The 25421-nt window shown below is 39.6% G+C and overlaps 1 protein-coding gene across 1 annotated transcript in view; it reads right to left on the bottom strand.

Annotated features, from left to right (window-relative positions):
• Nucleotides 1-25421, bottom strand: part of slco3a1a (solute carrier organic anion transporter family member 3A1a) — a 94787-nt gene that overhangs the window by 55556 nt on the left and 13810 nt on the right. Inside the window, exon 2 of the mRNA XM_062042565.1 lies at nt 23828-24281. Coding sequence (XP_061898549.1) covers nt 23828-24281 — 454 coding nt within the window. The remainder of the gene's footprint in view (nt 1-23827; nt 24282-25421) is intronic.

The raw sequence follows: 25421 nt of genomic DNA, 5'->3' as shown, positions 1-25421 counted from the left end.
ATAAAGTGAAACAGAGGCAGAGGTGTCCTGCCACAGTCAGTAACAAATAAACAGAAAACAGTAGTGGTGGTAGATAGACACAGAGCTTCATCAAACATCTGATCCACTGAACAAAGAGCTCCAAAAATCTTGAACTTTAGACTGCCATCAGTTTTACTCCCTACACTTAACCATGTGTTTCCTACTGCCTGCAGACTTTTCACCCTTTGTTATATACATATGTTGTGTTTCTAATATAAATACATTTAATAAAGTCAAATACAAATAAGGCAACAAGAGAAGTATCCTACACTTCTCTTTTGTAAAGTAAATCTGAACAGCCGATATGGGCATCTACATCAACTATATGATTTGCCTGTGAAGCTGGACAGGACAAAAAAAAAATAATAATAATTTTTTTTTTATTTTAAATTTTATTTGTGGCGGACGTAATTCTTTCGTGGCGGGCCGCCACAAATAAATGAATGTGTGGGAAACACTGACTAGAGTCTGGAATCTTCCATCTCTCCCTAGCATGGCCCAAAACCGGTCAATCCTTGCTTCTTAAGGAAGATCTTCACTGCCAAGCAATGTTCCCTTAATTGTTCATGTGTCTGATCAAACACAAAAACTCCCTGAGCATTCAGTGGAGCACATGTGAGCAAAATCACACGTGGCAATACCAGCAGCTCGCCTGTCTCAAACCAATCTTTTATAATAACTCTCATTTATAATAACACTCAAATGAGAGGAGTCATTTTCATGAGATTATTTTGTAATATTAGTGATTTGGCCCACTTGTAATGAAAATAAAATAAATCTTGTTTTTCATAAGCTATGGATTAGTATTGTACAATATGTCTGGGTGGGGGTCCTGCTTTGGAAATCATTTGTACCCCTTTCAGAGATCACATTTAGTTCCCCTTAAACATCCTCATGTTGCACAATGAAATGTAAGCATAGGATGAAGTGTGCATTCCTGTAACTTTCTCTAGTTACAGCATTCCATGATTAATATAAATAAATTAACATTAATAATAAATGACAGTAGAATAAGCACACGTATGACTGAGGAGTCATAGTGTAACTTTGTGTGGTGTTTGAGTTGTCCGACTTTTTGTGTGGCCATAAACTCACCAGTGGCTTAGTGGTATGCGTGTTGGTGACAGATGACAAGTTGGTTTTGGCCTGGTTTGTACGGCAGAAAATGACTAGTTTTTCGAGATAGAAGTGTTTTACTCATGTTTTTGGTGTGGTTATGGCCGAATACAAACAGTTTTGCTCAATAAAGTGATCGATATAATTCCTGTCCTCGAAGCATCTCGATAGACGTTACAATAATTGAACGGTGTTCAATTGGGCCGCTTGTTGTCACTGTCACTCAGAGTTGCATTGCAAAATTACACAGAATAAATGTGTTTATTTTGTTTAGAATTCAGATGGGATTTGATTTGGTGCGCGGCATATATTTGCTGTGCGCAAAGGACGCTTGAGCAGTGCGCAATTGTGCAGGCGCGCACCTTAGAGGGAACGTTGTGCCATGCACTTGGTACTCCACTACTTCTTCCCGGAGGCTATCCAGGTCCAATCGCAGCTGCGACTTGGAACTTACAAGCGTATTTCTTCATCTTACTCGTCGTCGGCGTCGCCATGGCTGTATCTTCCTCGTTCTTCTGCTTCGTCTCCTTGTTGTGTGCGCAGTTGTGCACTCTCTAAAAGTTGTAGATGTTATAACATGATTGGGCAGGCACGCTCTTTTTATCGTGGGAAAGCGGTCGTGAAAACAGGCTGTCCTCACTCAGGTCCGCATGGAGCTGGAGGGGGCGTGGCCTCCAGCTCCGGCTGAAAATCGGGAGATTTTCGGGAGAATATTTGTCCCGGGAGGTTTTCGGGAGAGGCGCTGAATTTCGGGAGTCTCCCGGAAAATTCGGGAGGGTTGGCAAGTATGCTTTTCAGCAGGGCTTTTTTTTTATACCGGTATACCGGTACTATTATGCTTGTTACTCCAACAGCAGGACCATTTTTTTAGTACATGTTATATCGAGGAGTGGAATCTTTGCAGACACATAAACAAAAAGTCTGATTAAAAAATATCTCTATAGAAAAATGGCTTTTTTGATTAAATTAGTGGCTGTGTTCATTCTCTTAGTCGGGACCAATAGTCACATAGACGTTCTATGAGTGCCTGCAAGTCCGCATTCTGGGCAGGATTACTGGTGAGCTGCAGCACATAGTGAAACTAATGTCGCTGCTCCTTTTAAAAAATGTTGTGTTTCAACTTCTATGATAGTGTGAGTCATATTTCTTTATTTTGTCATTCTGGGCTGCACTTCTAGCTATGTAAGGGGAAGAGGCACAACGCTGATTGAACATTAAATACGTCGTGACGAGCCTGACTTTCGCGTGGTGGAATGGGAGGTCGCGCACACACGCAGACACAAACACTTTCACAAAAACACATGCAAACGTACACAAACAAACACACTTTCCCAGACACACACAAGATCACGGTCAATAAAGGTGGATTGTTCAGTGCAGGATTATACCAAGCATCGTTGTTTCTCTAATGTTTACTTCTAACAGATATTTCCGCCATTTTTAATCAAGGAAATATGCTAAGCGCTGAAACTGTAATTGTGACCAAAATTATCACGGTTATCATTATATCACGGTATTGTTGAATGTGCTCTAAATGTACTTACATGAAATCATTAGATTTTTGTAAAATAACTACAATAAATATACACACTGTTAGAAAACGCACTATTTTGCATGTTTTGTGTTTCTTATGCTCCACTGATAAGTGTATTCCAGCAGGCGTTGTGACATTTTACTCTTTTAAGCGGTCCTTGAACGCACCGCACCGGAAACGTTAAAACACCTCAGTGTCATATTCTTTCGAGTATCACAGAGAGAGCACAGCTTGTAGGTTCAATGTGCACAATTAAATAGGTTAGTTGCTCAGACAGCAAAATGTTGTTATAAGTAAAGATTGCCCATCCATCCATTTTCTACCGCTTATTCCCTTCGGGGTCGCGGGGGGCGCTGGAGCCTATCTCAGCTACAATCGGGCGGAAGGCGGGGTACACCCTGGACAAGTCGCCAACTCATCGCAGGGCCAACACAGATAGACAGACAACATTCACACTTACATTCACACACTAGGGCCAATTTAGTGTTGCCAATCAACCTATCCCCAGGTGCATGTCTTTGGAGGTGGGAGGAAGCCGGAGTACCCGGAGGGAACCCACGCAGTCACGGGGAGAACATGCAAACTCCCCACAGAAAGATCCCGAGGCCGGGATTGAACTCACGATGGATTATGTAATTTATTATTGGGGAAATAAATTACATGTTAATGTTTTCATTTTAGCATTTAAGCTAGCGCCAGTAGGTCTGTGAGTTTATCAAAGTTTATAATTTTTATTATTTTAATTTTAATTGTATTATTTTTGTTTAGATTACCAAAAACACACCACACGACGAAGGCAAGAAACCAGAGTCTCATGTCTGGACTGACGACGAAGTAGAATTACTTCTGTGAGTCACATTTACAAGATGCAGACCGGTATTCTCTTTTTTTCTTCTGGTTACATCATTATTCTCAAAAGTATACAACAAAAATGAAGCGTTGTCAGATTTTTTCTCTCTGGAACCTGTTCTCGAAAAAACATCTTTGTGGGGCACTCAAACTGCCATGTGGACAAAAGGGCGAAACGTTACGATACTTTACCATTCCCAACTAAAAATGTTCCAATGCATTAGTTATACACTAGTACTTTGTTAGCTGCTACTGTTACTTCTTTTCAAAAGCAGGGTTTCATTGATGTTACGTTTTCCAATAGTTAACAAGAGTGTGAAGGAGTGTTTGTTGTGTGCAGTTTGTGCACTATGTCGGTAATACGGGTAATAATGTTATTATATGCTCTGTGATGGTGACAGACTACTGACCAAAATATAAGACATAATTTTTTTTATTTTTTTTTTACAAAACAGTCACAAAAAGATTTACATTGTCTCATATTTGGGGTTGAAAAATGCAGGATTCAAGAGCTTTTCTTCCTGTCACTCAAAGTGTCCCAAAGTTTGCACAAATGAGCAAATAGGAGTAGTTATACAACTAAAAAATTTCATTTCATTTATATAACAGGAAAGATTGAAAGCAGCAGCTGTGTTACAGTTTATGGGGCCTGACTCATTTAAAAACTGGTTTGCAGCAGGTTCCTGCTCTGTGACACAAAAATAAAAACACAACCAAAGCCAGAAACACACAAGGAACTAGGGCTGTAACGATATAAAAATGTTGTATCACCGTTATTGTGACCAAATCTATGAAGGTATTGTTGAATGTGCTCACAAAGTACTAACACAGTCATACACTGTAATCTTTTAGACCAAGTTTTAACAAAAAAAATATATTGTTGTTGGCCCTGCGATGAGGTGGCGACTTGTCCAGGGTGTACCCCGCCTTCCGCCCGAATGCAGCTGAGATAGGCTCCAGCACCCCCCGCGACCCCAAAAAGGACAAGCAGTAGAAAATGGATGGATGGATGGGTGGAAAATTAGGAAATATTTTGAAAATTAACGCACGGACGCACGCACGCACGCACGCACACTATCTTTCCTTTGCAGAACAAAAGAAACATTAAATATTGTTTTGGCTTCTTAAAAGCCATGTTGTTGTTTTTTGTGTGTTTATTAATATTTATCTTTGTCCCTTTAAATTTGTAAAGGTTTTAGAGTGTTTTTGACTAAAGGTGCTAAAACAAAGCATTCAAATCGCAATTTTTATTTATTCCAATTCTAAATCCATTCCTAATTTACAAAAATCGATCAAAGAAAATAAAAAGTAAATATACTGTATATAGTTTTTGCATTTTTTTCCCTTTTTTATAAGTACCAATTTTTAGATTACACACATTAAACAACTATTTTTGATAACATTATTGGTATTATTGATGCTTGTGTTTTTTATGGTTTTTTTAGTCGTATTAGTTGTGTGCAAATAACAAAGAGGAAATTTTGTAACTTGTAACCTATTTTGAAAAGGTTTTATTAGAATTCATATTGCTGGGTTGCATATGACATCACATCCCTTTTTCTTCCTCGTGGCTTAATACACACGATGGTCAAGCAGCTTGAGCGTAGCATTAAAACAAGTGAGAGTGAGTGGAGAGTTTGGGCAGAAAATGCCATATTGCTGTTATGTTCTTGGATGTTCCAATCGTTCAAATAGAGATAGGAAAGAGCTTTCCTAGAGTCCTGAAAGAAGTGGTTCATAAAAGTAATAGTCAGGGGAAAATGAAAGTGCCTAGATGGAAATGGCTCTAAAAAATATTACGAAAGGACAGAAGATTGCATTAGTTTGTGTTCTTTTGTGGTTGCAATGCCTAAATATAACTACGAGGACCTGTTTGTGCAAAAAAACTAACGTCATCTTATAAGTCCTAGTAATAAATATTTTAATTGTTGGACAATCCACCGTATTTTCATTGTCCATTGCCAGAAACTAAAAACGTAGTTGTTGTGCAGTCGTTTCTTGGCTTTGATTTTGTATTAAAAAGAGGTGTCTTACATTCGGTTCAATTCGGTATCTTCTTGTTTCAAACTCCGTACAAGAACGTCGACTAGTAGAAGAGGTCCAGTTTGACCTTATATATTTATTCTCACAAAGAAAGTAAATATTAAATAGTTCATCAATTATGTTTCCAATTGTAGTTGTTGGAGACATTACATCAAGCAGCATTTATGCCTTTACGGAGAGGCTGAACAAACACCTCCTCAGTTTGTGACTGTAATCCTTTAAAGATCAAGGACTTTTAATCACCTATCATTTAGTTCATATATACCTCTGGGTAGATGCAGATCAGTGATAGGTTCTTTGAATGTATTTTCTTAAACCTGTATTTGCAAAAGTGTGATCATTAAAAAAAAAAAAAAAAAAAATTGAGAACAGTTTGGGGAAATTGAAACTGTGCAGTGCACAAACGAGTTCCTTATATATTTTTTCTGAATGAATCAATTTGTAGAAAGTCCTCCCAAAAGAGTGAAAGTCGTTTAGCTGCAAAGAGAGGAAGCAAGTCCATATTTTCTTCCTCTTTCATTTACTCTGGGTGCACCAACGCGTGAGAAGTGTTTAATAATATCATCAACCACTGTTTTTTTTTACATTCCCAAGTAAGACTTAATATTAAAGTGGACATGCGATGTAGCCAGGTGCCATATTTACACTGTCACTGTGATTCCATCCGGCAAAAACAGCAGACTCACTGGGCGGGAGTACCAGTGATTTAGTTGTCGCCAGATAGCGTGTTCCTGTGGTGCTACTACACAGCAGAGGTCTGAGAGTGGTGATGACATCACCTTTTCAAGTGCATCTGGGTTCATTAAAACGATAAGCTTAGGCCGAATGATTCATAGTATGCAGATGTAAACAAACATCTCCCGGATGGGTTCCAAACTGCGAGTGTGCATCAGCGGGCCGCGGGCTCAGTTCCTGTTTGAGTCCTTTACTTGATGTGATCATCGCTCATTAGCCTGCAGGCCGCGGCAGCATGTTGTTGACCAGCTGGATATCAGATAATCTCTTGTTCGCTGCCCTCTGCACTCTCACACACCCAGTGGCGGCCCACCCATGTGTAGCGGCGTCTCAACGCGTGACGTTGGCCACGCAGACGACGAGCACGCATCAAACACCTGTGTGGTTCATTATCGCAATGACTCAACGCGACAGCAAACCGTTGACTCTTTACGGCCACACCACCGTGCATCATATTGCGATAAAACCAGCATGTGTTGCCAGGCAGACACAGCGTGCGGCTTATGGCAAGGCCTGGAAAAACCCATTTAGGATCTAATCCTTCAAGATGACATTAACATGGGCAGAGTTTAAGTAGCTTATATAAACGCACGACTGCAGTGACCGTTTGGAGACGAATACTTTTTGCAGGAATGAGCAAAAGACTACGGGGATATTTTGTCAATGACACTACCACCGTGCAGTTTTTCTAACAATGCCTGAGGCTAAATTCATACCGTATGGAAGATGAAGACCTCCAAATTGTGAAATGATATCTTCACATAAAGGCTTTTATTTGTATCTTTGATGAAATGTTCAATAGCAAGCTGACAGGAAAAAAACTCTCAAGGTAGAGACAGGCACAACAAAGGCCGTCTTCAGTTAGCTGATAATCTGTGGAAACGAGTGAGCGAGAGGAAAGAAAGCATCCACACACAGTGGGATATTGGGGTTTGGGGCGATTGAACCCTGATATCAGCTATTTAGCATACAAGCTTACCTAAAGCTCTAAAGCTAGTTGATATGTAAAATGTCCACAGTCAGTACAAACAAATCTACCTACAACTAATCTTTTGACTAATTTATTCAAAAGAGTCAACTAATTTTAACAACTTAAAAAAAAAAAGTTTTGGCAGCTGTGCCTAATAATGAATTGCGTTGCATGCATGGCGCGGTTAAAAACATTACTGCCAGAGTCATAGGCTACATTCACACTGCAGGGTAGGATGTTCAATTTTGATTTATTTGTGTCAAATCTGATCTTTTTATGCGGTCGTTCACACTACAAAACAAAAGCCATGTCTAATGTAAACGCAATCTGACGTCATGACGGCACACGTGCTGCAGTGTTTACAAAAGGTTCCAGTCCTGGCGCATTTCACAGATTTTGTGCAATCTAAGTCAACATTTTCTGAACAAAATTATTGCGCGTAGAAGATTAGGAAGCAGCATTTTGGCTCTCGTAACAGTTAGTAGGACAGTTGCTTCGACGTCTGCTCCGAAGAGCGTGTTGGACGAAAAGTCGTAGACAGGAGTGGTGGAACATTGACATGAGTTCCTAAAACATTATTTTTGACTGTTTTCTGCTCATTTGTCCACTATTTTGGCAAATAATTGTGACGCTTACTGCTTTTTGATGACATATTGGTCAGATGAACGCGACCCGATTTGTCAACAAATATAATTGTCGGTGACAAATTTTACTACCAACAATGCCGACTAATTGTTGCAGCCCTACAGGCTGAGCAAGTTATTAAATTGTGCACATTGAACCTCCAAGCAGTGCTCTCTGAGAACAGAGTGATCGTTCAATACTCTATGACATAGACATGTTTTTACGATGTGTTCGAGGATCGCTGTACAGAAGTAAGATACCACCCGCCAGAACACGCTTATCAGCGAAGCATAAGAAACACAAAACATGCAAAACAGTCAGGCTTTCTAACAGTGTGTCTATTTATTAGTTATTTACAAAAAAATCGAAAGATTAAAAATACTTTTTGAGCACATTTAACAACACCCCGATAATAATGATCCATCCATCCATTTTCTACCGCTTGTCCCTCTCTGGGTTACGGGGGGGCTGGAGCCTATACCAGCTGCATTCAGGCGGAAGGCGGGGTACACCATAGGACAAGTGGCCACCTCATCACAGGGCCAACACAGATAGACAGACAACATTCACACTCACATTCACACACTAGGGCCAATTTAGTGTTGCCATTCAACCTACCTCCAGGTGCATGTCTTTGGAGGCGTGAGGAAGCCGGAGTACCCGAAGGGAACCCACGCAGTCAAGGGGAGAACATGCAAACTCCACAAAAATATACCCAAAGCCCGAGGATCGAACCCAGCACCTTCTTATTGTTAGGCACACGTACTAACCCCTGTGCCCAAGTGCTGCTTGATAATAATGATAAACGTGATCATTTTGGTGACAATTAACAGTGATATAAAATTGTCATATCGTTACATCCCTATTTCATGCACAAACAAATCTAAATACAGACACACAGATCGCAACACAGACAGACAAGTTTTTTTGTTTACGCACACATACACAAATCTAAACAGTGACACACAAATCACAAACTAAACGCACAAAGTATATTCACACACAAATCTAAGCACAGACACACGAATTACAACATACACACATCTGATTACAAAACACATTTTCAAATTGTTTTGCTACAATAATACTTGCATAGCAATAACCATCACTTACCAAAGTTAAGACACCATGCGTGTTTGTTATGTTTTACATCTCACACTTCACAGTGGTTAATTTCTAGTCACATGTGACAGGGCCAAAACTGTGGAGGACGGCAGAGGTGGGACCAAGTCATTGCTTTGCAAGTCACAAGTAAGTCTCAAGTCTTTGCCCTCAAGTCTCGAGTCAAGTCCCGAGTCAAGACAGGCAAGTCCCGAGTCAAGTCCAAAGTCAAGACTGGAAAGTCTCAAGTCAAGTGCCAAGTCCTGCATTTTGAGTTTCGAGTCCTTTCAAGTCCTTTTAACCACAGACTAATATATTTACACAGATTGTGTATGCTTTTAAAACGCTGTATTTATTTATTAAAACAAGTGCATTTGAAATTGCAGGGAAAAAAATAGTGCTGACATTGCACTTCATAATAGCACTATTAACCAGTTATTTTAAACATTTAACTCATTCCTGTACAGAATAAACCCATTTGAAAAAACAAGTGCAACTGTACTTATTTGTACAAAAGTGTTAACATTGTATTTCCATGGCATATTGCATTGTAACTAGTTCCACAGCAGTTTCTATCCTGTTCTTATCTTATCTCATTGATCTCATCTCATACGGTATGTGTGTTTATGTGTGCGTACACATGAAAAACATAACAAATACGTGAACAAAATAATGAACAGAGTTGTACTTTTTAGATGTCAGGGCCCTATGCAATATGTACATATATATTTTAATATAGTATACATTTTAACTGACCTTTATTTTACTATGTTTGTCTTTTTGTAGGTGGCTAAAATATGCGGTGCTGCTGACCGCCGTCTAACGTTACGTTACTGTGTGCGATACATTGACTAACGCAACGTTATGTGTAGGTACCTCATGCAACCCTGCTTAAAAAAATCACTTGAGAAAAAGTATGAATAAGGTAGCGAACTGCAGTGGATGCAACATATTGCCGTGTTGGCAATGACGTTATAACCATAGACACCTTATAACTAGACGCATCATTGGCAATTTGGCTGCCATCTTGAAGTGGTGATGAGGAGCCGGCGAACAGCCTAAACTGACAGTTGACAGGTAGAAAACAAAGATGCCGGGCTGGTGTTCAGCGTTTTCCTACTCAAATGAGCGGACTGTTGAAAATAGGAATCGGGGGATTACTTTTCACAAGTAAGATTTAACATTAACGTACTATTGGTTGTATTTTATGAAAATATTACCACAGAGTTGAGAAGGAGCAAATATCTTCAATATTTGTATGTGAAAATCACAAATAAATCTTCCGGGGGAGGATGACCCCCCTACAGGGGTTTGGTTTACAAACTTTCAGCCCCACCTTAAACAAAATTCACCAGCCGCCCCTGATTATGATGCATTCTCATTTTAGGCAAAATATAAGACAATACTTTCTTAACAGTATAATTGTAACCAGGAATAAGTCTTCAAGTAACAATATTCAAATACTAACATTGTTGGGTAAGACAGCATTTGGTTTTATTCTAAATCCAGTGAAACAGATTGGTGGTTTTAGCTGATATAAAGACTTTCAGGTGTTTATTTATGTTTAAGTATTTGGCAGACGCTTTTATCCAAAGCGACATACATAAAAAATACATATATAACAATCACTGTAAACATTATCATTTAAGGGAAGAATGCAATAGAAAATATCAATACAAAGTGTCAAGACAGAATAAACTCTCTGCTGCTGCAGCAACAGAGATACAGTCTATAAGACATATAGATATCTAATGTATTCATACATTGTTTATGTAGGATATACGCATGTTTATATAACCTAATCATATTGTTTCTTCAATTTAAAAATAGCTGACCGTTTTTTCCCTCTTCTCTGGGATTATATTCCCAGTTTTGATCTCGGACGTCTGTATAAGAATATTATATTACTGTTAAGCAATCTATGAATAATAAAACACGCCAAAACATGTGTCCTTTATCATAGCTACACGTATGACAAAAATTCAGTGAGGTAAGATGAATTAAATGCGCTGACAGTTCATTGCTCCTGCCAAATGAATTGCACTAGTGGAGCGGATCACCACTCCAAGATGGCGGCTCCGCGTCTCGTCTGCGCCTGTAGGCAGTAGCGCTCCATGCTGCGTCTACTTATAAGATGTCTATGGTTATAACGTTAGCAGTGAGTTTACAGCCTCACTGATTTAACTACACATCAAATAAAAGTCACGTTACTTAGCCAATAAACGTTAGCTTACATTCAAAACTTACCCTTCTTTGTGCAACTTCAAATGTCGAACGAAGTTGGAAGTTGTTACGTCTCCGTCTGTAATATTCGAACCGCGTGATTTGCATAGGGCTATTCGTTTTTTGTTGACCGAGTCGTAGTTTTAATACCCGAACGAAATTAACTTTGGCATAATTGTTTCTCACTGCCGCATTGTTTGACAATTCTTCTTCATTGGTTGTCCTGCAATTTGATTGGATGAGAGCTGTGGGATGAAAACAACGTATATCTAATTTGATTGGCTGTTGTAGTGAGAGCACACCAGCTGACAGGAACAACACGCTGATAGACACAGACGAAGAAAAGGAAAAATACGGAGCGGCGCGCTCCCAAATAACTTTTTAATCTTTGGGTTTTGGGGAAAGTAGCAAGTCATGTCAAGTCAAAAGGCTCAAGTCCAAGTGAAGTCACAAGTCATTGATGTTAAAGTCTAAGTCGAGTTGCAAGTCTCTTTACATTTTGTCAAGTCGAGTCCAGAGTCATCAAATTCATGACTCGAGTCTGACTCGAGTCCAAGTCATGTGACTCGAGTCCACACCTCTGGAGGACGGTACATTTCTTAACAACTTTATATAACAGGTGTGCCTACATTTTCAAGGACTTATTTGTCTTCATCAATTAATCATCACATCAGCCTGCTAATGTGCCGCACCATACGGTTTTCCATACTGTACATTATAATTTCATGAAGATTCCCCAGCTGTTTAAAAGCTTCAGAGGTAGATTACTGTAAAGCCACTTTCACAGTGTGTCCTGTACAGTAAGCGTGTGTGTGTGTGTGTGTGTATATATATATATATATATATATATATATATATATATATATATATATATATATATATATATATATATATATATATATATATATATATATATATGCATTGGAGGAGGGGGGGCAAAAGAGGGTCCTGTGGGAAGAGCCAAAATTAGCAGTGGACATTGAAAGGTCAGAGAGCAGTGGGAATGGAGCTCCTGTTGACGCAATCTGTCAAATCACATTTATTCCCTTCAGACATAGACGAGAGGCAAATAAAGCCAAACGCTATAACGACATGAAGTATTCAAAGGATTTTCTAACACAGGCTGAGGTAATTTTTACAAGGAAGTTGCAAAAAAACAGAAAAAAATTGCAACACAGACAAGAGCCAGACGTCTGTAAAGACTGATCAGACGTTTCTGCTTTATTATTGTTTAACCAGCACTGTCTGCTACAGCTCACATAATAAACACAGGAACGCTCCAAACCCTTCGAAGGAGTTGTTTTTCACATGCCTTTGTGGTATGCACGCAAGCACTAGCCCACTCCCATCCAGCAGCACATGGCGAGCTGGTTGGCATTCCTGCTCCATGCCGCAATTATATGGCTTGTCTCGAGGCCTCGCCTCTCCCTGCGTCGCCATACCCCAACAAGGCGGGACGTGTCTCTGTGCAAGTCTTTCAATTTTCACCTGCGCATTTTCAAGCCCCAAGTCTCTAATCTTAGCTGCGACACATTACGTGAGGACAACGAGCTTCCCCAAAAGCAGCCAAGAACAGTCAAAACCTCTGAACTTGGACAAAAAATCCTCCATTGACTTCCTATTTGTTGGTGTAAGCCAATTATTTTATTTCTGAAACGATGCAAACAATTAGGGATGTGCCGATTGATAGGCCACCGATCCGTTTTGGACGATTTTCATGAAAAAGTCTGATCGCCAATTAATGCATTTCATTGCTGATAACAAATGCTGATCCCCACAGGCTGACATTATATATATTTTTAGTCCCCTAGCTGAGAACCAGCTAGCAGCTAATCATGTATATATCTCCATACACAGTGTGGAGCCGCTCCTGTAAGCTAATAATAATCACCTCCATTACGGCAAATAAATATCATTATCAAATATATAGCATCCCCGAAGGACTAGGCCAAACATATTACACACAGAGGACGAGAATAAGACTAGATTGAATATTGTGATGGCACCCACCCAGTGGCGGGCCGTGCGTTTCCCACCTAGGCCTTCAGTGATGTACGACTTCAATGATTACCTCTCAAAATACCATCATTTATGCCCCACATGACCATTACTGGAGAAATACTATACAGAAACATATTTACGTACTACTGCGCATTGTACAAAACAGGTTATTTTCTGGCACATTTAAAAATCAATAAACCTGCATCAGCAATTAAAACATATCTTATGTGGTACTGTCAAAATTTAAATTGCAAAAAACATTTAAACGTGAAAAACATAAATGTAATATCAACTCACATTTTATCGACAGCTGAGCTAGCTTCCGGGGTTGGTCGAGATGGTCTCACAAGATGTAGTTTCTCTTTAAATATCCTTCTTGAAAATGGCCTTGCAAATATATGTGTTGTCTTGTCTAATCATAAAAGATGCAGACAAGGCGTGTTGGCTGACTTCTTAAAGTTTACTCCAAAACGGCATGTCTACATTCAACTACCTAAACGGGGCTGCTGCGCATGCTCTCCACTACTATGGCATGCTGGGTAATGGAGTTCTTATGTTACCTGGTTCATACATCACTATATACTGTATCTGCCCTAGGCCATCTAGAAGGCCTTACTGACAACAACTCGTGATCTGATTGGCTATTGCAACTGTCTGTCAACTATGTCCCCGTTCACTTACAGCGCACGGACGCCAGCATTGCTGAATCTGAAGGCTCTAGGCAGATTTGGTACAGCATGGCAACATAAGCTAGCTGAATTCTGATTGGATAAAAACTCTATAAACTAAAAACAATAGTGCTGGAAGGAGCATAATATGACATGAAGAGAATATGAATACTTCTAGATATTTAGGGAAAGTAAATTAAAAATTACTTTTATCTTTAATTATGATCATGATTTCTAGTTATGTTAGGCCAGCAGAGAAGGCCTTGCTGGCCCTGACGACACACCACTACACCCACCATATATGAATTTTAAATGTACAGTTAATAATTGTGATTGGTATCGGTATTGGCATCGGCTGATCTCACTCATGGACAATCAGCCTCAGAATCGTAAAAATGTATTAAAGCATGCACCCCACTTGCCTGTGCTATTATTGTATTAATGAATTTGATATGATTATTCACACACATATAAAGGCGCACTACAAAACAATCCAATGTAACTTTAGGGTGCTTAACCCAATCACCACAAATTATGTCTGTAAAATCTGGGAGAGACTGGTTAAAATATATGGTCACCATCAAGTGAACTGTCTTTGCGGGGACTCAAGCGGGACTTAAAAGTAATAGTCAATTGGATGCTGAGGATATCTGTGTAATGTACGCTCACATGTCTTCCAAAACATTGATAGCATAAACTGTAGGGAGCGCTACAAATGTCATCTAATCATGTGTAAAACATGTAACCGTGGTAAAACGTCCGACAATTAGTATTACCGTTTTAAAATAAAATAATTGAAAAACTGTGATTGATAACTGCATGCACTTTGATAAACTCACAAACAGACAAGCGTTAACTCGCTAGCTATCTTAAATGCTAACATGAATACAAGACCCATTAACGTCTTTCCCATTAAAAAAGCTCATAGCACAAGCTACACTTGCATAAATACGTTACTGTCTGAAAAACCATACCAACTAAGATATTCAATTGTGTACATTGAACCTACATGTTGCTGTCTTTGTAAAGAGTGATTGATATACAACAGAGGAATATGACATGAAGGTTTTCCTGTTTTACAACTTCATTAACAAAAACCACGCTGTCGACAACAGAAAGTGAACTCGCGTGACATCACATAAACCGGACATGTTGCAAAAATTGGCGCAGTTCAACAACGCGACATTCATTTATAGTTATTGCATGCTGTATGTTCAAATGTTTCAGTATATTGCTCGTATGTCCTCTTGATGAAATAGAAACCTTATTGTTATTACAAGTAGTGCTCTTGCAATCGTTTCTCGTAAAATGTCGGCAAACTTCGCAGTGCTTCTTCCGCCTGGGCGCTGCCATGTTGCTGTCTGACGTCACTTTGCACATTGCGTGACGACGTAATCCTCACCCGGAAGAACTGCAAGCGATTCCAAGGAATTGATACACTGGGAACCGGTTCTGAACAAGAATGAACTTGTCCTTTCTGGACAGTAGACACATGTCCTTAAATGAACAGAGGTTTTTGTAAAATTGTAATGCCATTAAAAGTTGGCACACTTCTACACAGTCTGAATCGTGTGGCGTCTGCGAAGCGTATGCCAGGTTAAACACGCGGCTCTCCTATTCAAAGAGCTTCTTCCTCTCTAATTTTCCTCCATTGGCTTCTTCAAAGCACTCCTAAAATCCCTTTTAAATGCTCAGCAGAGACATAACGCGAGTTAGATGATGCATGGATTTAACGTTTATTGTTTGAAAAGCCACCAATAGAGCTCAGACTTTTGTGTACACTGTATATCCATCATTTGCGCTGGGGCGAAATGCGAGCCTGTGGCACATATGCAAAAAAAAACCTGCAGGAAACAGGCAAATCTTCTGTGCGGACGTTGACGGATGAATAATGCAAAACAATTGTCAGGACATGCGAGCCAATCTTGCAGAATTTCAGACAATCTCTTCCATTCATGCAGCTGGGGCCACATGACATGCCTGCAGCAGAGGGATTAGGACGATCAGCTGAGCGCGACTCAATACCACATTGTTCCCCGCTGCTCGCTGCTTGTTTTCCCTGCAAAGCTCGCTGCAGCTTATCAAAGGAGGACAGAACCAAACGCCTGCCAAAATCCAATCACTCCCAGTCCACTTCCATGCTGTAAACTGCAAGCAAATCACCCTCCGCCCCCCAGGCGCCAGAAAGTCAAGGCCTTTTTGGCACTTCTAAAGGCTCCTTTCTAACCCCAAACAAAGCGTGAGGCTCAAGCTCATGTTCGGGACAAACAAACATGACGAATGGTAATTTAGGAAATCAGCTTTGGCCTTGAAATTACCCTTTTGTTGGCAGGTCACTTCTGCATTGTGTGACAAAAGGTGGCCACACAGCATGCCGCTGCGGCTATCACATACGGTGGCTTTAATTCAGCATCCATTCTTATTATCTTTGCTGCACAACCATAACAAACAGCTCTGCCGACACATCTCTTCTAGTCCATCCAGGGTCGATGTGGCAAATTATAGCCAGTCAAACATGGAAACACACAATTATATCAACATGGATCATGAAAAGTTTAGTCACTGGGTGTTTGAATGCTCTGACATATGCCTGTTAAACAAACTGTGGCTAATAGAAAAATAATGCTGTTCACCAATTCCTTACAAATTTACTGTACCGTATTTTTCGGACTATAAATCGCTCCGGAGTATAAATCGCACCGGCCGAAAATGCATAATAAAGAAGGAAAAAAACATATATACTGTAAGTCGCACTGGAGTGTAAGTCGCATTTTTTGGGGAAATGTATTTGATAAAACCCAACACCAAAAATAGACATTTGAAAGGCAATTTAAAATAAAGAATAGTGAACAACAGGCTGAATAAGTGTACATTATATGACGCATAAATAACCAACTGAGAACGTGCCTGGTATGTTAACGTAACCTATTATGGTAAGAGTCATTCAAATAACTATAACATATAGAACATGCTATACGTTTACCAAACAATCTGTCACTCCTAATAGCTAAATCCGATGAAATCTTATACGTCTAGTCTGTTACGTGAATGAGCTAAATAATATTATTTGATATTTTACGGTAATGTGTTAATAATTTCACACATAAGTCGCTCCTGAGTATAAGTCGCACGCCCGGCCAAACTATGAAAAAAACTGCGACTTATAGTCCGAAAAATACGGTATATCATCGTGTCTGTGACAGGAAATGTATTTGTGCATAAAAAATATAGTTTTGCCTAGAAAAAGTTTACATTGTTTTGCGTTTTTGCGTAAATTTTGCGCCACAGTTACTTTTGTGACACCTTTTTTGCATCTGTCTTCACAATGTTCCTTATTGGCGCCGATATTTGGTATTTTTTTGGCAACTTTTTTTTCAACTACATTAGCAAATACTAAGGGTGTAAAAAAAAAAAAGATTTTCGAATGAATCGCGATTTTTATTGGTAACGATTCTTAATTGATAAAAAAAAATCTAATATCGATTGAATTGTTTTTTAATATATATATATATATATATATATATATATATATATATATATATATATATATATATATATATAGATATATATATATATATGGGTTTTTCCTGCGTTCAAAATTGCGTAGCGGCCGCCTCCAGCTAATTTTGTGCCGCCCCCAGCCAGATTGATTGATATCGCTCAACAGAGCGTAAAGCCCCGGCTGTGTTGATTGAGCGATTGATGTCCCTCTGCTGCAGCTACGTATTTTAACTGCAGTTGCAGCGTTGCGCCACTAAAGAGGCGATTTCTGCCATACGGAGCATGATACGGAGGGATCACTCGACTCCTACAGAACACTCCAGACTGTGCTGTGAATATTTTGTCTCTGGTAAGTAAACACAGCTAGTAGTGTTAGCTTCGTTTCCAACCTTTTCTGACTACCGTATTTCCTTGAATTGGCGCCGGGAATATAGTATTCGCCTGCCTAGAATTACAGCCGGGTCAAACTCGTTTCGCAAAATAATTAGCGCATGCTTGGCACTTCCGCCGGGTCAAATATGAGTCATTAAATGACTCCCGCCTCCAGGTGGTAGAGGGCGCTAGTGATCCTTCTTGCGACTACCAGTACTGCAGGAGACAGGTACTGCAGAAGAAGACAACAAGCAGCAAGCATGCAGCAATTGTTTGCTTGCACTTTTAACATGGAGGATTACATATCTAAAATAAAACCGTTTTCTAAACTGGACTTTCAATCGAAGCAGGAGGTAATAATTAAAGGAATATCTCCAGAGACTTTTAAAATTGAAGAAAGATGAGAAAGACTGCCTTTGATCAGAAGCAGCTGCACATGGACCCATCTACAAGTAAAGGTAAGATCATAATAACGTTTTTTTTATTAAATGTGTTTTTAATGATAAGGTATGCGCCGGAGTGAGAAGAGGTTTTAAAATAATTAGAGCATGCTTGCTCATTCCGCATGGTTTTGGTAACCGCAGGAGTGAGAAGAGGTTTTAAATTAATTAGCGCCCCTGCGGCTATTCAAGGAAATACGGTAATTATATTAGATCGATTGATTGAAGAATTTATTACAAGTTTGCATATGATCAGGTATAGTTTCATGACGGTACAGATTGACTGTTACAAGGTCAACTAAAAGGAGTTACCCCAAGAAAGCATTACAAGCATGTCATGTTTATTTTTTTTAAAGTTTCCTCTCTGTCATAGTAACGTTTATGTTTTTTAGCTTTGCAGATATGGCAGGCAAAATCAACCATTACTTTAATCTTTAAAAAGCGATCTCGCGAGGAGGAAAGTCAAGAGTCCAGGTGAAACAGAGCAGAGAAATTAATGTAACAGACAGTTAAAATGTAATAATTCATGGTGGTGACAACATGTGGTATTTTTGTCCACAGAGCGCTTGAAGGCTGCTTCAAAATCATCTATAAGTGTCTCAAGCAAAAGTGTCCCCATCACACAAGCTATGAGCCCATCATTCTCTGATGCAAGTGCTTAGCTTCATTTTATCTGTCCCACAAACACCTGGAAATGATGTGTCAATAAAGTACTTAATATTTTCTCGCTAGATGTAATGGATTTTTTTCATTTTGACAGAAAGAATATATGTACTGCTTGAAATTGCATGCCTTTTAAATTTTAATAGTATCCATTATTGCAACAAATATTACAGTATATTATCATACTTTCCAAAAATTTTTGTCTAAATAAAAGTAAATACTTAAGTATCTGCTGACTTATGATTTTACAGCAAACTACCCATCAAATTAATAAAAATGACAATATATTTTACGGTGTTCTTTACAGCATATTACTGTGAATTGAAAAAAAAAACAGACACATTTTTTTGTGCTAAAATTCTGGTGCATGGTCAGGATTGCCTCAATTTGAGCCAGGAAAAACCCTGTGTATATATATATATATATATACATATATATATATATATATAAAAATGTATCTTCCCCAAAATCTGTCCTGTCTAGCCACTTTAGTAAATGTTTGTGTAAAACTGTATCAAACAAAGCCCGTTTTCTTTTAAGTAATAAAGAAATTTATCAGAACTGTTTATTTATTTATGGTGGAATGTAGTTAATCATAGACAGGGTTTCCCCTAAACTGCCTACTGCCTATTCCTGTGGCGGTGGGGGCGTGGTTATGGGCGTGACCACCATGACGTCAGAGTAATTTGCATAATTTGCTATGATGATATTATTTTCTTTTAAAAGGCTCAAAAAATGTATACATACATTTAAAACAAATCTGTCATTGTTAATTAGTCTTAACTTTTTTTGATTGTTTTGCCATATTTTCAATTGTTGCTGCTTTTTGTACAATGTACTTTGTTGAGATTTTTTTCAAGTGTTTATAGACTTTTAATGACTTTTTTTTAATCAAAACCACTAGCAACAAATCTTGCATCTTCTTCTGGTGTTATTATAGAATGTAGTCGTGTTTAGAGACTCTACTTCTGTTTAGAGACTCTACTATTGCAACAACACATCATCTGTTGGCTTCCTGATGGATTGGACTCCCACATTATCTATTAATTTAACAATTTAATTATTAAACTCCCTCAACATCCCTTGCAGAGGATGACCCTGGAAAGGGGTTCCCTACATCTTCAGTCCCTTATCAAGGTCTTATTTTTCCCCAACTGCGGTCTTTTGCGTTTTCCTTGCCCGGATGTGGGTTTAAATCGGGATCTTGTTGTGAGTTTAAAAAACATATAAGACACTTGTAATTGATTTGATTGATTAAAAAAAAAAAAAAGTGGCGGGAAATTTGCCCCAGTAAACTCTAGAGTAATACTGCAAGCACATTTTAATGTGTAACTAGACAGCATCCCGCGGTTTTAGAGCCGCATGCGGCTCTTTAGTGCCGCCCTAGTGGCTCCCTGGAGATTTATTAAAAATGTATGAAAATGGAAAAAGATTGGGGGAAAAATATTTTTGTTTGAATATTTTTTCTGTACAAACATGACACAAACCTTCCTAATTGTTAGAAAGCCCACTGTTTAATATGTTTGTGTTTATGCTTCGCTGATGAGAGTATTTGGCGAACGCCTTTCTGTCCTGCTAATTTTGGCGGTCCTTGAACTCACCGTAATTGTATAGACTGACGCAAGTTTGTTTACATGTATAACTTTCTCCGACGCTGCCACAGAAAGACGTGTTTTATGCCACTCCTCCTTTGTCTCATTTTGTCCACCAAATGTTTTATGCTGTGCGTGAAATTGACTTGTTAATAGTGCTAATCATTCAGTGCATGACTGAAAGCTAATTGATGCCAACATGCTATTTAGGCTAGCTGTTTGTACATTTTACATCATGATGCCTCGTTTGTAGGTATATTTGAGCTAATTTAATTTCCTTTACTTACGTCCTCTGTGTATTTAATTTATATTTGCATGTCTCATGACACATTATCTGTAGGTAATTTTTGATAGTTGTTTGTGTGCCATGTTGTTCCAGACTAATGTTCCCTCTAATTGTTCATGTGTGTGAGCAAACGCAAAAACTCCCTGAGCATTCAGTGGAGCCCATGTGAGCAACATCAGACGTGCACACTGTGGCTACACCAGCAGCACACCTGTCCCAAACCTGACTAAATAACAAGTTAAATCTCCATCCATCCATCCATTTTCTACCGCTTGTCCCTTTCGGGGTCGCGGGGGGTGCTGGAGCCTATCTCAGCTGCATTCGGGCGGAAGGCGGGGTACACCCTGGACAAGTCCCCTCCTCACCGCAGGGCCAACACAGATAGACAGACAACATTCTCTTATTATTATAATCAATTAACAGCAGTCATTTCCATGAGGTTATTTTCTAATATAAGTGTTTAGGCCCACTTGCAATGACAATAACAAAAAATATTGTTTTTCATGAACTGTGTACTTGTATTGTTTGTCTGGGTGGAGGTCCTGCTTTGGAAATAATTGTACCCCTTTCAGACATTGCATATAAAACATTCACATGTTGCACAATGAGATGTAAGCAGGGGATCGTGTGTACATTCCTGTAACTTATTGTTTGTAAAAAATATATTTATTTAATATACTAACAGCATTTAATGATTAATATTTATAAATTAAGATTCCAAATAAATGACACTAGAATAAGCACACATTTGATTGGTAAATCATAGTGTAACGACCTGGAATTACACTTTGTGTGGTGTTGGAGTTGTCCGACTTTTTGTGTGTCTGTAAACGCATCACTGGCTAAGTGCCATATGTGCATGTGTTGGCGCAAGTGAGAAAGAGCGAGCGGCTGCTGTTGATATAACAAAGTTGGTTTTGGTCTGGTTTGTACTGCAGAAAATGACCAGTTTTGCTAGATATAATTTTACTAATGTTTTGGTGATGTGTTTATGGCCGACAATAAAGAGTTTTGCTCAGTAAAGTGATCGATGGAATTCATGTCCTCAAAGCGTCTCGACAGACGTTACAATATTTGAACAATGATGACGAAAACTGTTTTCTCTGTCGTGTCCGTGTCGTGTCGAAAATTGTTATGCGCTTACTTTTTTATTTGATTTTGTGCGTGGCATAGATTTGCCGTGCGCAGAGGACGCTTAAGCAGTGCGCAATTGCACAGGCACGCACCTTAGAGCAGTGGTCCCCAACCACCGGGCCGCGGCCCGGTACCGGTCCGTGGATCGATTGGTACCGGGCCGCACAAGAAATTAAAAAAAATTAAAAATAATAAAAAAAAATTTAAAAAATTAAATCAACATAAAAAACACGATACACTTACAATTAGTGCACCAACCCAAAAAACCTCCCTCCCCATTTACACTCATTCACACAAAAGGGTTGTTTCTTTCTGTTATTAATATTCTGGTTCCTACATTATATATCAATATATATCAATACAGTCTGCAAGGGATACATGATTGTATTTTTTTATGACAAAAAAAATAAAAAAAAATAAAAAAAACATCACCCCACCCTCCCCCCAGTCCGTGGGACAAATTTTCGAGCGTTGACTGGTCCGCAGTTACAAAAAGGTTGGGGACCACTGCCTTAGAGGGAACATTGTTCCAGACCATGGCAAACATTACCCACCTTGCCAAAGATTGTAATAAATACATTAGAGGAAGCCAGCCTGCCGTTTCTTTTAACTTGGACACACACATCTATAACTTTGGTCATTCTAAGCCAGTCATTTCCAGGAGTTCTCTCACCCCCTGACAAGCCTCCGTTTTACTAATGTTTTCCAAAGTTGTAAAAATGTGTAGAATAAATATTAAAATGTCAACATTTCTGTCAACAAAGACATGCGTCAGCCTGTGACACAGTCATTTTGATAGTAGGCTATTATAGCTAATATAAACTCTTACATCAAACCTTTATTATAGGACTTATGAAAGGCTTTTAATTTTTTGCGGCTCCAGACAGATTTGTTTTTTGGTCCAATTTGGCTCTTTCAACATTTTGGGTTGTCGACCCTAAACCGTATTTATGTTGTTGTTTCACGCTGCTTAGAATTAACATACTTTAACACGTCTACATTAGAGGCAAATTGAACACAGAGGACCAGAACTTGAAGATTTTTCGACATAGTAGGGCAGTTGGCAGTTATGGGATAGTAATTACTAATGTATGCACCTGGGGGTGTTGGCTAGGTTACCTTAGTCATGCCACTTTCCTGGATTGAATTGAACACATCCATTTGAATTAGACATGCGAGCAAACAACAACAATGGAGGAGAACAACGGCCTCCTGTGTTGGAGTCTTGAAAATGTGCTTTATCCTAAAGGAGACCGAGCGGCCCTGCTAGCCTTCGCTGTTAAAATGTTTATCCCTGCATCCACAAATGTAACCACACAGCAATCAGGAATCTGTTCAATTAATAAGCGACCTGCAGTAAAATGGCACACTTGGAGCGTTAGCTGATTTGCCCATACATAAAAGTGACAATAACCAATGGAAACTGCTGCTTAGCTTACAACCGGACCCAATTATTTGGATCTATACATACAGTGCACATCTCTACAAACATGTGATGATGAGATAGTCTCCTACAAAGCTTTGAAAGCTGCTTGTGAGTTTTGAGCTACCTTTTTTTGTATGAACAAAAATCAGCCATAGCAGCAATGCATCCCTAATCGGCCATTGTACATTAGGAAATGTGCACTGCCAGCACTTGGAACGCTCCTTTTGAAGAGCCGCATCAGCAGCATCTTGCCTTGTAGAGGGGGGTTGGGATGCTCGGGCGAAGCAAAGATATTTAACCCATTGCATCGCACCTGGCCTCCGACGCCGCACAAAACCGCTGTTTGGTAGATGAAAAATGTGCTCACCTGGCACTCACAAGGACAGACCAGTGCTTGGGAGTCATTATGTAAATACAGAGTGTTGACTCAAACTATGTCAACATTTCACCTGATAGCAACGTACGTGTGGGTGCACTTTTTCTTTGTTACGACGGCTTTATGGACTTATGATTGGAGATAAGTCTTACCTATGTAGAGAGAAGAGTCTTTCTTCTTGACGTGATCGTCGATGTAAGACACCCCCAGGGGCTGCACCGGCGTGGCTCCGATGCCCAGCAGCACCTGAGCCATGATCAGCAGCAGGTACATCATGTTGGTGTTGGCCCTGTTGGCACACACGGCGTCCTCCGCCAACTGAGTGTCCTGGCTGCTGTTAGAGCACACGTCCCGCCCCAGGTCAGTCCGCCACGTGTCTCCTATCTGGTACTGGCTGGCAAGAAACTCAGGGAGCGCAGAAAGGAAGGCGCCCAGCGCCATGACGATGCCACCGCACCCGATTAAACGGGGGCGGTGCGCTTTGGCCCCGAAATAGCTGACAAACAGGATGAGCGCCAGGTTGCCGATTTCGAAGCTGCTGGCGATCACTCCGACGTCAGCGCTTTGCAGGTTGAAGCGACGCTCCAGGGTGGTCAGCACGCTCACCTGCGGAAAAACAGGAGACGGTAAGAATGACAAACATTTTGGAATTCCCCATAGTGGAGAAAAACAAACATTGCCATGTAGGCCTATGCTTTTATGATCTGTCATGCAGCCTTTCCATTGGAGCAGCATGAATAACAAGCAGATCAGTTGTTCCACACTGGTGCGTCGCTGCCAACAGGCCTGTTTTCCATTAGCTGGCCAGTCATACTTCTTATTTCCATGACTTAGAAGTGAGGAACAGCTCATCTCCAGCCTTCCACCAGCTGGCATCAACACGAGCCAATCACACCATCAAATACTTTATGACATTCCAAAGTAAAGTATCACAAAAATGTATTATTATTTTACTCTGTTCCGTGTGAACCACTGACACACCAAAACGTTTCTCAGGCTATTTTCATATCATTCCCAAAACAGTCTTTGGGACTTGAATCGGGATTTTCCATTCTCCCAGTGTCTCATCCAAACTTGGGGTTTGACTGTTGTAACATTTTTCCACTGTCCTGGTGTAATGTGTGTGGTTATTTTGGAACCGGGTCGCCTCGTCGTTGCTTAAATGTAGAAATGACCTGCCCTGGATCTTTACAGATGTGCTGTCTGCTAGGATAGGCTCCAGCAGCCCCCCTCCCTACCCCACACGTGACCTTGAGTAGGATTAAAACTGATGAATGGTTCCTTCAAAGAGACAAATGCGTAAATGAGTTCATTAGATTAGATTGATTTAAACTGAGTTTAAGACCCTTTCACATTATTTTCAAATATATATCTAAGAACATTTAAGTTGAAACATGACAGTCAAGCATACATTTTTTTCACATTTCCAGTAAATATTGCTATCAGAAAACAATAAAAATCAGTCGGAATGTACGGTACAATTGTAAATAAACATCGTAATATTATATTTAGGCTGTCAAATTCAATGCGTTAACTCATGCAATTAATCACAACAAATATTGCATTGACCATGTACATAAGCAGATTAATCATGCAATTCATCTTTAACACACATGCTACTTTACCTGAAAGTTGTGTTATATATATAGATGAGGGAGGAAACTGGTGTTATCCCTGACAAATTTCACTCCAGAATAAACTCCAGAAGGACTAAAGATCATATTGGCAGGCTTTGAGCAATAAAAA

The sequence above is a fragment of the Entelurus aequoreus genome, linkage group LG03 (assembly GCF_033978785.1).
Source record: "Entelurus aequoreus isolate RoL-2023_Sb linkage group LG03, RoL_Eaeq_v1.1, whole genome shotgun sequence".
Lineage (NCBI taxonomy): Eukaryota > Metazoa > Chordata > Actinopteri > Syngnathiformes > Syngnathidae > Entelurus > Entelurus aequoreus.
This window is presented reverse-complemented; position numbering and strand designations above follow the sequence as displayed.